Source organism: Montipora foliosa, chromosome 4 (assembly GCF_036669935.1).
Source record: "Montipora foliosa isolate CH-2021 chromosome 4, ASM3666993v2, whole genome shotgun sequence".
Lineage (NCBI taxonomy): Eukaryota > Metazoa > Cnidaria > Anthozoa > Scleractinia > Acroporidae > Montipora > Montipora foliosa.
The window spans coordinates 698,774-712,126 of NC_090872.1; the positions used below are offsets into that span (position 1 = coordinate 698,774).

Sequence of the window (13,353 nt, forward strand, 5' to 3'; positions counted from 1 at the left end):
TTGCTTGCGTAACTCTGTAGTCTCACAAAAACATAGATAATGAATCAAGATTTCACTGTTAAAAAAAGCAATATTTGTCTAAAAAAAATTCGTGCAGGGGGTTTCCCCTGGAAAAAAAATTCCTGCCCAAGCAGTGCGCGAAAAAAAAAATTCGTACAAGCTGAAAATCCGGCCCCCCCTAATGAGATTATTCCAGAAGCATCGAAATAATCAGAATTCGATTGAAAGAGTGCGAAATTCGGTCACTGAAGTTGGGTCGATCATTGCTGGAGAAATAACCATCTTGCTGAAAAAGTTGCATAGGCGACTCAGTTCCCGGAAAAAAAGCCTATAATCCTTGGACTGTCCAAGTTAGAAGGGACTTGCCAGTGCAACTATTCGCTTTTCTTCTGCATATGGTAAAGAAGGCAAGGTCAACTTACGGTGTCACCCATTCGGAAAGCAGATTACTGGATATCGTTGTTTACACCGAAGAGAATCGAGTGGTTAGAGGTTTATCTCGACTTTGCGACGTCAACCGAGAAGCCATCCTGGAATATTTTTCAGACATTTCAGGGTCCCAGGAAAGGAAATGCAAGGGTGGTTATCAGCGCCCAAAAGCCATTTACCTTGTCTTACTCTAGGAAAGGCTCATATGTTGTAATTGATTGCTACTACAAGTTTACAAATGCATATGGATATATTTTTGAAAGTTGAAATAGATTGTTGTAAAACCAATAGACTGACTCTTCATTGCTCAAGTTTTAAACTTCTTCTTTAATGTGTAATCTGCTAGAACTTATGACCCAGTATTAATTTTGTTATTCTGGGTCCTCATAAATAAAAAAAAATTATGTATGTTTATAAGTAAGTATAAGCATATACATGTTTCCCACAACATGATGCATTTAATGTGTTATCTGTTACAACTTTTGGTCCATCTCTTTAAAAAAAATTATGAAAGTGAACATTATGGGTCACCACAAATAAATGTTTGTTTATTAGAGCAGTTTTCAGCTGTGTAGAAAGCAATCAACAACAACAACAACAACTTTCATTGTACTCAAAATCCCTAATGCATTCCTGATGCCCTCAATGATCAATTTGGTTTTGGTTTCTCTATGGTTTGAGATTGGCTGAGTAGTCTAATTTCTAAGTGATTAGTTTGGTATTGGTTTTAAAACACTAAATTGAAAACTACTCTAAATAAACTAATAAATAAATGTTTCCCACAACACATTTGAGCCACATGCATGTATGGCATACTGCTTTGCAAGCCTACTTCTAGTCCTGCATGTGATTAAATATTTCTGATTTTTTTAAAACTATGTCCTGGTGTCACCTAACATCTGCGGTAAAACTTTTCCCAGCTCAACACTCTGTTGGATAAATTTCATAATTGGATCACTACAGAATGCACATTTTTCATCAGTGGGACTACAATGTAGCTTTTTCTAGATTGCAGTAGCAAAACCTTGGGTCAGAAAACACCCTGTCTGGGATGTATACTGCAGTATGCTTGTATGTACTAAGGTTGAACCCTTGTTCAGGAAGCCACACTAACATTACAAACTCATGCTTGAAAATCTCATACCAGCGCCTTTTATAAAATGTATTTTCGCTTAGTTTTTTCAAAGCAATATGTTTTGCCTCCCTCCCTTCCATTGTTACGATACCAAGCCCTTGCCCATATTTCTCATGTACCTCTTTAGTGTGGGCAGGAATGATGTGTCCAATTGTCCACACAGTAGGGTTTACAGAGGTAGGGAGAAACAATGCATTCACCCGATAATATTCACGAGCACTAATGCTTAGTTTTTTAAACTGTTCAACAGTAATATCAAACCTACTGAAGAGTGAGACACAATCCCTTAGTCTCAGTCCAAGGTATGCAAAAATCAGAACTGTTTTCCTTTGTTGGTGAGAATCATTTTCACTACTAAGCCATTTAATCAATCTCATAAAATTGTGGCAAAGTAGCCTTGGATCGTTTCCAGTAAATCTATACTGGAGATCCTGACCCTTACCCTGTGTTTCGTCGTACCACTTCTTTACCTTTCTTGCGAAACATTTGGCCTTTACCTCAAACTTCAGTGCAGTTACAACTCTAGAGACAATGCTATCATTTGGAATGTCTGCAAACGTTTTGCAGCTGTCTGAAAGATTTGATTTTCCAACAGCCTCTTTCAGAACCCCCTTAAAGAAATACTGCCATGCATTATTCTTAATGTGTAAAGGCTCCACATGGGCGAGATCAATCAATTTCCCAATTAAAGGTACAAATTCTTGTCGACTGTTCTTACGTGCAATAAATTCTGTGACTTTGCCTCGAAATTGTTTCTCCTTAAGTTGTTTCTCAGACAAGGATTTTTTAAATTTGACAACCTCATTTGCAATTTTGATCCTCTCTTCATATTTCCAAGGCTTCCACATGGTCTGTGTCCATGGTGGCCGGATGGTACTTCCCTGTGACAAACTTGGGTGGGATAAAAATGTCCCCTTTAAATCAGTGCAGTTGTCTTTTGAAACATCTGCAAAAGTTGAGAAAAATCTTGCACTGTTGGGTAGTTCTCCCCCCAGCATAGCCAACATCTTCATGTCATTTGGCAATTCGGCACATTTGAAAGTTACAGGTAGGCCCTCAATTTCAAAGACTTTTTTCTCTATTTCACTAATTTCGTTGCACAAGAACTGATAGTACTTGCGCACAACTAGCGAAGTCTCCTCACAATTACCCCCAAAAATAATAAAATTGTCATTGCTTGATGCAACCCTCTTACAACATTAATAAAACTTAACAGAAAGGAACATGCACTCTCATTCTTCCCAAATGGGCAGCCATCCCCACCCACTGCAAATAAAAAAGTACCCTCAGTTTTTCCAAACCACTGAAGGGTTTCCTTTCTCTCTTTTCTGAGGCAAAATTTTGCTAACCGTGGCAAATACTCAATTAACTTTCAAAAACAACCTTGTGTTGTTTCATCTTCCATAACACCTTGAAACTGTTCTTCTAATTTGTACACATTTCCAATGCTGACTTGGTTGATTTCTTTGACAAGCTTGTTACAGGGCAGCAATTTTGGAATAGGGCAGTTCGGCATCACAGTAATAGCTGACCTCCCTTTTCCCATTGTTTCCTTTTTTTTCATAGATAATGCAAGTCTTACAGACTTATATTTACGCTTACCCATCACACCACTACTATAGAAAACTGCAATGCTTCTCTTTGCATTTTCTGGCGAGCTTTCAAAAGATTTTACATTTTCCTTAAAAGCAGTCGAGACTACCTTCTTTGTTAGAATTTTCTGACTTAAAACATAATCTTTCATTTTATCTACTTTACATCGTTTTGCCAAGGTGTCAAACATCCCATCAAAGGCTGGTGTTAAGTTATTCTCAGAGCCTCCATGGATTGTGGAGGCAGTTTTCATTGTTTCATGCCGTCTTTTCGCTGCTGTTCTTGGTGGCATATTTGATTTCCCATCCACCAAAATAGTTGGGGATCTTGTTCGTGAACTAATGTCATTGTTAACTGGTTGTAGCTGCAAAGAAAAATAATTCATTAGCCCCTTTTCTGTAAGGCACTGAAAAAATTTGATCTTATAGTGAAGACTATTATACTAACCTGAAAATTTTGAGTTTCATGAGTCAAGTCCCTCAATACTTCCCCTGATTCACTGACCTTTAGGTAACAAAGAATTAAATTAATCATTCACTTCCAAAATGTTTATTCCACAAATAAAACAAAAGCTAACAGCAATTAATGAATGAATTAATTATTATAAGTAGCAACTTATAGATGTAGCATTTTCCAGAAATGATGAACAAATCAAAAGTATTTATGTATCAATACATAAAATCAAAAATAAACTTTCTTTAATCTCAAACTAACAGAGTAACTTATTTAATGCTAGTATCTCCACGTTAACTACTCTAAAAACTAATTAACTTAAGCTTATTGTACATGACAATCAAAATAACTAGCAACCTAAATAACTAACTACATCTAATCTATTAATCTATTCCTAATCTACTAAAAAATACAACTCAGAATATCTAGTTGCTTAGTAGCAGCACGTATCAGTGTTTGGTCAGTTAATTAAAATAGCTCAATAAATACATGTATGTCCTCACTGACTAACCTAACTAACCTTTGATTTTAGTCTATTGACTTTCCTCGTGTTTGTGCTTAGCTCTGCCTTCAAACTTCTACACTGTTCCACTGCTTTCTGCCTCGCTTCCTTTCGGGCTTTCATAAAGGCATTAACATCGAATCGACTGTTCTTAGTGTGTGGCATAATGCTAACAGTTCACCTAGTGCAATATACAAGACACTGTTAATGCACTAGTCAGTGGAAAGCCCCGCACCCCCATACCCGGGGAATGCGGGGCATTAGCGGGGGATTTCAGCGGTTTTGGACTGTCACTTTTGCCACGGTGTGCGAGGTTTTCGACAGCATTTGGCGCAAGTATCGGCGAGCGGGGACCTTGAGCGGGGCTTAGACGGGGATTTGCATTTTGACGCCAACTTGAATGGGCACCCAAAGATCACTGGGAGAGCATATGGTCTCAAAATGGCGGCTGAGTCAAGTTAAAAAATTGGCAAAGATGTATAAATCAGTTAGTCAACATAACCATCTTTCCATTTTCCTCAAAATTTTGAGCTTTTTTTGCTGTAAACGCTTTGCGCTAAAAGAGAATCATGTTTGGAAATGGCGCCGATAATAACGTCAGCATCGGTTTTCAATCACTTAAAACTTTTTTAGTAAACTTTTAAAAAGTTTAGTAAACTAACAGGATATTGGTAATACTTTCGATCGTGAAAGTAGCAACCTTAACTTTGAAGTATTTCGCTTAACTTTTGCAAATTTCACTCGTTAGACCGCTGTGAAATTGTGGTATTGGTTACCCCCCCCCCCCCCCTCCCTTAATATATGCCCCCCTCCTTATAAAAACATTTTCTCAAATTTCTCGCATATAAAATATCGCACAAACCTGATTTTTGGCAAGGCTTTTTGTATATGCATCTTCCTTCATTTTTCCAGATTCGGGGCTTTCTCTATTGAATGGTTTGCATTTTTATCTTTGATGGCTTGACAGTGAAAACAAAGAATCCATACAATGTAACTACCCTACATGCTTTTTGCTTTAAATGAGGTTCTTATTCTGAAATATTGGTATTTTACATGCATGCATTATTTCTGCAGTCAAAGCCAATGTACATTGAGAGTCTTGTGGCATCATTGGTGGACAGCCTGTCAATCACCATGTCATGTAATGTGCACATGTTTCCCTGTGATGAGTTGCACATGAGCGTGTCCAGAACAGCGCCCATTAGACATTACTGGGGAGAACCAATCACAAAGAAGCTTAGTAATGGACTCAGCAGTCTCAAAAGGTAACTCCTATAATAAGATGTTATTGCTATTTAACTCTTTATGGTCGGTAGGAGCACTTATGTCCAGGGTTGAACTCTGAAGCGAAATTTACAAAATTAACGATTTTCACGATGACCTTGCGAAAACTACAAACTTAATGACTTTTCCCTAAGCGGTGCTGCGGATTTTACAGTTTTAACGGAAATTGCAAAAATTACAAATTTCACGTTTTTTGGCGATTTTGTCGCATAAACTTCTCTCCCTTTGTTATGGAAATAAAAACACATCTTCCACGCGACGCTCCGAGGGCCTTCGTTGACCTCATTTGCATTTCCTCGCTCCTTTTTGTTAATTGCCTTGCAAAACCATAAATTATCCAAACCATCGTTCTTTGTCGCTTATTCTCGGCTTTGCCGTCACTTTTGCAATTTGGCTCAGGGAGGTTGTCTCTTGGCGCAATTTCATTTTACCCTTTGCCGCCCCTTTTTGGGTCACGTCGCTTGTTGGAATTTACCCTGGCAGGGCCTTATTAATCATGAATGAAGTGTATGTAATAAAATTTTACATATACATGTGGCATCTGGAAGATGACAGATGAGCTTCAAATTCCTGAGTCAACTTTAAAATACTAAAGAAATCAAGAATGAGCCTTCTTACTGTTGCATTGGAAAATTTTATTAGTATTCTATTACAACATTTGTAATAAAATGCTAATAGAATATACATGTAATATACTACAATCTAGTATAGACTGTGGACTAAAAGGACTGAAAGGAGAGATATCTGAAAGGGGAGATATCAGCCTATCAGAATTCAAGGATTACAATATAGTGCTTGTAGAATTTTCACTCATATTTGTTTTATTGATTTGTTTATCACTAATGTTTGTAGTTGGTAAAAGATAAAGCAAAACCTTTCTTTTCTGAGTAATGTATCGTCATTGATTATAATTTCACATGATTACGCGCACATAACGTGACAAACGATAATTGCCTAATTACTAATTGACAAACAACTGTAGGTGGCGAAAGTGAAACCGTGGACACTTTTAAGTACAAGCTCCCACTTATTGACAAACAGGCCAAAGCAATCGTGTCCGACGTTTACGGAATCGACAAGATAACCTCCCCCATGCCATCAATCGACATACAGGGGATCTCTAAACTATTCAAAGACGTACACGAGGAAGATTTAATAAGGCCCACCGGAGAGGTTGATACCTTGATAGGTTATGAATACGCAGACTTCCACTCCTTAAAGGAACAAAGTTCTGGACATCTACTTTTATTGAGAAATCAGTTCGGACGATGTATAGGTGGAACACGCCCAGTTCTTAAAGGAACCAACGAAAAGTCCCTCATTGGAACAATGTACGCCCATCATGTCAAGATGGTAAGAATCGAAGACTTCTACAACATGGAGAATCTCGGAATACAATGTAAGCCTAGCTGCGGTGGATGCAAGTGCGGGAGATGCTCACTGGGTAGCAATGCCTACACAATCAAGGAAGAAAAGGAGTTAGCATTAATTGAGAAAAATTTGAGCCATGACGCAAAACAAAAATTCTGGACTGCAGAATATCCTTGGATCAGAGATCCTTTTGATCTCCCAGACAACAGAAGAGCAGCATTCGGCATGCTAGTATTGACCGAAAAACGACTTTCTAAAAATAAGAAACACGCTGAAACCTATCAACAACAAATACAGGACATGATAGATAGAGATGTAGCTCGCAAACTAACTCAAGAAGAATTGCAGAAATACAAAGGACCTGCTCACTACCTTTCACATCACGAAGTGCTGAAACCAGACTCCAAGTCTACACCAGTAAGAATTGTCTTTAACAGCAGTGCAAATTACATGGGTCATGTAGTAAACGAATATTGGGCTAAGGGACCCGACCTTTTAAACAGTCTCCTAGGAATACTTATCCGATTTAGAGAGAATGAAATAGCATTCATAGGCGATATCAAGAAAATGTACCACACAGTCGGAACGGGAGTGTTAGAACAACACACGCACCGCTTCCTCTGGAGAGATGTGCATGTAACTAGGGAACCAGACACATATGTTATTCAGAGGGTTTCTTTTGGAGATAAACCCTCTGGAACTATAGCAACTGTAGCACTACGAAAAACAGCAGAGATGGCTAAAGAAAATTACCCGCAAGCATCTGAGTTCCTCGTAAACAATACATACATGGATGATATCATCAATAGCGTTGACAACGTTGAAAGTGCCAAAAACCTCACAAATGAAATGGAAACCATCTTGAGTTACGGAAACTTCAAAATAAAGGAATGGATATATTCACATGACAAGACTGCTCCAGACCAGGATCTTATACCAACTAACACGAAAACAGCACACGAGAAAGTGCTTGGTATTGTATGGAATCCAATTACGGATAATTTCTGCTTCAAAATCAATCTAAATGTGACACCCAAAGGCAAGAAACGACGCCCCAAACAAAATCAAGATACGACTACTAATACTTCCAAGATTTTAACGAAGAGGATAATTCTATCACAAGTAAATGGTGTTTATGATCCACTCGGATTAGCAAGTCCTCTGACCGTCAGGGCAAAGATTCTCATGAGACGGTTGTGGCTTCACAACACAAAATTGGAATGGGATGATCCTATACCCGACGAAGATCACCCGAACTGGGCTAACTTCTTCCAATATCTGAGTAAGATGGAAAAGATTAAAGTGAATCGATGCACTAAACCTAAAGAAGCAACGGGAGATCCAATCCTCGTGATATTCAGCGACGGATCTAATGATGCATATGGCGCATGTGCGTATGCTAGATGGAGACTTCTTAATGGAGACCACGCAACCAACCTCATCTTGTCCAAAAACCGCCTCGCACCTTCCAAGAAACTATCGATCGACCGGATAGAGCTCTGTGGTGCAGTGTTAAACTAGAAATATCTATCGGTAGAGTGCCAACGAGTAAACACTGGCACAGCTGTGTGCCGAGGGAAAATTAAGAAGTAACCGGAGGATAGACCATTTTTAAAATTGAATCTTTGTTTAAAAAAGCAGTGCAATCTTTGGCTTTTAAAATGTCTAGAAGGATTCAACTTGTGGGGTAGATTACAGGTGAAATATGTCCCTTGCATCACTTTTGACAAAGATGAAACTAATATCACACACTTTTCTTTGTTTTAAAATGGCTTTAATAACAGAAGTTGTAACTTTTTTTAATGTATTTAAAAACAGGACTTGAAACGTAGATTGCAAATGTTATTCCCAATGCGAAATGGTATTACTTTTTTGAAAAATATTTTTAAGAAACAGCTTGATAACAGAGATTACAAATGCAGGCTTGTATCAGAGATCAGAATTCAAACCTCACATGCTATTGTTCGTTTTTTTCAAAGGTATTTAAGAACTAAACTTGTAACAGAGATGACAAATGCAAATGTCACATGCTGTTGTTTGTTTGTTAAAATGCCTTTAAGAACTAAACTTGCAACAGAGATTACAAATGCAAATCTAACAAGCTATTGTCTTTTAAAAATGTCTTTAAGAACTGAACTTGTAGCAGAGATTACAATTGTTTTTTAAAAATGTCTTTAAGAAGTGACTTTGTAATAGAAAATTCAAATGCAAATCTCACATGCTATTGTTTTTTGTATGTCTTTAACAACTAAACTTGTAACAGAGATTCCAAATGCAAATCTCACATTCTATGTTTTTTTTGAAATGGCTTTAACAACTCAACTTGTAACAGAGATTCCAAATGCAAATCTCACATGCTATGGTTTTTTTAAAATGTCTTTAACAACTCAACTTGTAACAAAGATTCCAAATGCAAATCTCACATGCTATTGTTTGTTTTGTAAAATGTCTTGAAGAACTTAACTTGTAACAGAGATTACACATGCAAATTCCACATGCTATACATTGTTTTTCGCAATGTTAAAATATTGCATGTCTGTGTTTTAACTTAATTTTAGAACGCAACGTAATTTATAGTAGCTTCATGGCAAGAAGGCTCATTAACTGATCGTTCTATAGTGTCATGACGCCAGTCCATGTGAAAGAGATGTGACCTCGGTTATGCCATTTTTGTGGACATTATAGGTGAAGTGGATATCCGTAAGGTCCATGAGCAGGTCTTCAATGGCTTCTGAGTTACTCATAAGGGAAACATCTGGAGACACAGTCAGAAGACTTTCAATGGCATCTGTGAATGCTGTTAGCCACATTTCTTTTCCATCTATTTGTACTTTTACTTGTACAGATGCATCTCTCTAGCAGTCACTCTGACGCTGCAGCACTCCACAGTTCCTGCATTTAATATAAAATTATTTTTGATGGGAGCTCTCCGTTAAATTCTTTTTACAAGCTTGGCAAGCCACGAATACACTTAGGTTGTTAAGAAACTTGAACATCTCGACTTGAACTTCTTTTTCTGGGTTTTCCAGTAGTGTAGGTCCTTGCACAGACTGAAGTTGTTTACTGGCTTTTTTGAAGGTCGTTGCTGGTGTTGTTGCCAAGTGGGTACTGCCTTTGAAGTGCTTGACGTTCAGGTTTTGGAATTCATATGTTGTTCCATTTTTGACCTTGTTGATGAGCTCATCCCAAATGTGAATTTCAGCTGTTCCTGTCTCGTCTTCTAAGACACAATCCTCTTTGACGAGTGTCATCTTTTGAGTGGATTTCACTTCAACTGGCTTGGGTTGTTCATTGCCTAATGAAATGGTTGCTGTGACATTGATTTTCTGGTTAATCTTTAGAGTTGGTACCTGTTCTAGAGTGATTGTAACAGCAGGCTGCACTGAAGAGGAGGATGATACAGATGCGGCAATGTGTGGAGAATAATCAAAGTCAATGTCGAATGCTGGTGCAGACCTTACAACTGACTGTTAGTTGAAGATAATGTCCTTGTTAGAATTATTGTTCTTAGTATTTGACAGCAGCACAGGGGTTTTGGATTCCTTATGTTCACTGAAGGTTGAGTGACTTGGGATATTAAATCCAACTACACGCTGTACTTTGGAGGGACTTGTTTGCAGATGGAACTCAAACCAATCCAATTTCTTTGAGCGCTTTACAGGGCTTAAATTATGTATAAAGCCACGGAGTGATTCTAAGGAAAAAATTAAAAAAGCAGCATGTCAAATAGGAAATGAATAACTGTAGACTCTGTGTTTAGCATCTATTCACCAGTTTGCTCACCTGTGGCATGGAAAAATTATAAAGATTGTTTGGAGGCTCAAATTTTGATAATGTTTGCATTAGTTGCATTTCCTACTGCCCACCCTCACCCCACCCCCCGCAAACCCCTTATAATAACAACACTTACCTGAGTTAAGGTGTGGCGTACGCTTTGACATTTTCTCACAAAGAAGCTGTTAAAAAAGATATTAATTAAGGTTAAGTACATTGTAGCAGTTTTAAATAAATATATGCCATTATAACAAGCTAAAATTCTCTAGCCTCTAGATTATCTTGAGGCAAGGTTAATGTTGGTTAATTAAACTTTAATTGTAAAAAGTGCTTTTATTGGATTGATGTTTGATATATTTTGAGCAACCGGATTCTACAATAAACTCTGCAAAGTAAGTTTGGCTAAACGATCTAACCGCTCTTCTTCTTTGAGTCTGTAATGTAAATTACACATTTTACGGGGTGCTTGCAGTCTCTCCAGGGTCATAGGTTCTACAATCAGGTCTTCAAGTTTTTTAACTCTACTAAGTGCAACGTATGTCATTCCTGAAGATTTTTCTGAAGGACCAAGATCAACCCAGGCTTTCTTTAGCGTTAAACCTTGACTCTTGTGGATAGTGATTGCCCATGCTAACTTAAGGGGTAATTGTTGTCTTTCACACTCCTTTGATATGTTTTGAGAAACCTGTGTTATTGGACAGATTGGAACACATCTTGGAAATCTAGGAGAAAGAGTAGGGCCATTATAATCCTCATCAAACTGTACGAGAACACAAATTGGTAGTGTTGGGGGAGTCTGGTCATGTGGATAAACAAAATCTAATACTGTTCCTAGGGCGCCATTACAAAGTCCAACTTCAGTCCAGATGTTCATAGTTAGCATCACTCTCGCTCCTTTTGCTAAGTAAATCACAAGCTCTAGGCCTCCCATTTCATCCGAGCTAAGGTTCTGTGCACCACCAGAGTGACGAGCTTTTATAGTTGCTATTGGATGATTAATAGCTTTTAATTTGGCAATGTTGATCTCTGCAACGCTAGACTTGAGAGCCCATTCCTGTGAATGAATTGGTCCATTTGTTTGACTGTCAAACAAGGACAAATATTTTTCCTTGTTCACAATACCGTTAAAGATATTTTGATCTGTTTCAGTTTCAATGTCTTTCTTTCTCCTGTTGTATTCCCTCACGTATATATTTTGCTTTCCTGGTCTAGCAGGTTTCTCAGTTTCAGATTCATTATTCTCCTTTTTCCTTTTGTACTCTTTTATGTATACATTTTGCTTCTGTTTTTTGGCAAGTTCCTTCTCCACAAAACAGTTAAATATATTTTGATCTGCTTGCATTTTAAAATCCCTGTTAGTGCTTTTTGCATGATCTTCCATATCTGTATTTTGCTTCTCTTTAGTCACAAGTTTTGCCTGCATTTTAAAATCACCATGAACACTTTTTGCGTGAACTTCTTTAATGTTTGTATTTTGTTTTTCTTCTATTGCAAGTTTTTTGGGAATATCTTTCTTTCTCCTGTTGTATTGCCTCCTGTACATACTTTGAGTTTCATTATTTTTTTTCTTTCTCCTGTTATATTCCCTCATGTATATATTTTGCTTTCCTCGTCTAGCAAGTTTCTCAGTTTCAGATTCATTATTCTTCTTTTTCCTTTTGTACTCTTTCATATATGCATTTTCTTCTGTTTTTGGCAAATTCCTTCTCCACAATACAGTTAAATATATTTTTATCTGCTTGCATTTTAAAATCACTGTTAGTGCTTTTTGCATGATCTTCCATGTCTGTATTTTGCTTCTCTTCTGTTGCAAGTTTTGCTTGCATTTTAAAATCACCATGAACACTTTTTGCATGATCTTCTTTCATGTGTGTATTTTGTTTTTCTTCCATTGCTAGTTTTTTGGTAATGTCTTTCTTTCTCCTATTGTATTCCCTCATGTACATATTTTGCTTTCCTCGTCTAGCAAGTTTCTCACTTTGAGATTCATTATTTTTCTTTCTCTTTTTGTACTCTTTCATGTATGCATTTTGCTTTTGTTTTTTGGCAAGTTGTTCTTCTGCAGTCTCATTACTTTTTCTTTTATTTTGATATTGTTTCATGCAAGCATTTTGTTTTGCTTGTCCAATGTGTTTGTTTGATGACACCGTTAAAATATTATCAGTCATTACTTTTGGCACTGAATGTCCTGTGAGGTATTCTTCTGTGCACTCAAAGTGGTTCTCAACTGCATGTGCATAATCAATGAATGGAATGGCAGACTTTTCATAGGCAGCAAAATACCAGCCGTTAACATGAGAAATCAACAGCTCTTGAAAAGTAGCATATTGCTGGAGTGATCTGCAGATATCATCAAAATACAACCAATGTGTTCCTTTATTTATTGCGATAGTAAAATGTTGGCTTGCACAACGCACAACAGCTTTCAGTAAATAATGATTTTCTAAGACATCCATAGTTAAGGGAAATGCAATTTGATCAATATTATTGGATGACAATTCAATACTTAAAAATGTGGGCAGTGTAACAAACTGTTGCAATGCAGAAATGTCACCACTATGTTTTTGGCAACAATCACAATAAAGAGCCCTACTGTGAGGAATAACAGCTTCTGAAACATGATTTGCAAACTGAGCAGAAATTATATTTGGGCAGGTTATGTAGAGTACAAATATACTTGTATTATATATAATTTGGTTGCCACATGATGTGCAGCATGACCGATTGCGTTGCTGAACAACAAACAATGACTTAAGCTCCTCACTTAACACTCCAACAGTTCTCAATGTGAATATGTCACTGAAAACAGCAT

At 37.4% G+C, this 13,353-nt stretch overlaps 1 protein-coding gene and 2 pseudogenes across 1 annotated transcript; 1 reads left to right on the top strand and 2 right to left on the bottom strand.

The window, feature by feature from the left end:
- Positions 1–1,212: 1,212 nt before the first annotated feature.
- On the bottom strand, positions 1,213–2,592 carry LOC137998817 (uncharacterized; annotated as a pseudogene).
- A 3,896-nt stretch (positions 2,593–6,488) lies between these two features.
- On the top strand, positions 6,489–8,288 carry LOC137999457 (uncharacterized). Its single transcript, XM_068845230.1, has one exon. The coding sequence runs from the start codon at positions 6,489–6,491 to the stop codon at positions 8,286–8,288; it is 1,800 nt and encodes a 599-aa protein (XP_068701331.1).
- Positions 8,289–9,388: 1,100 nt separating this feature from the next.
- Positions 9,389–10,708, bottom strand: LOC137999458 (uncharacterized; annotated as a pseudogene).
- Between the last annotated feature and the right edge of the window lie 2,645 nt (positions 10,709–13,353).

Coding starts and splice junctions, on each gene's coding strand:
- LOC137999457 (XM_068845230.1), top strand. CDS start 6,489: ATGCCATCAATCGACATACAGGGGATCTCTAAACTATTCAAAGACGTA.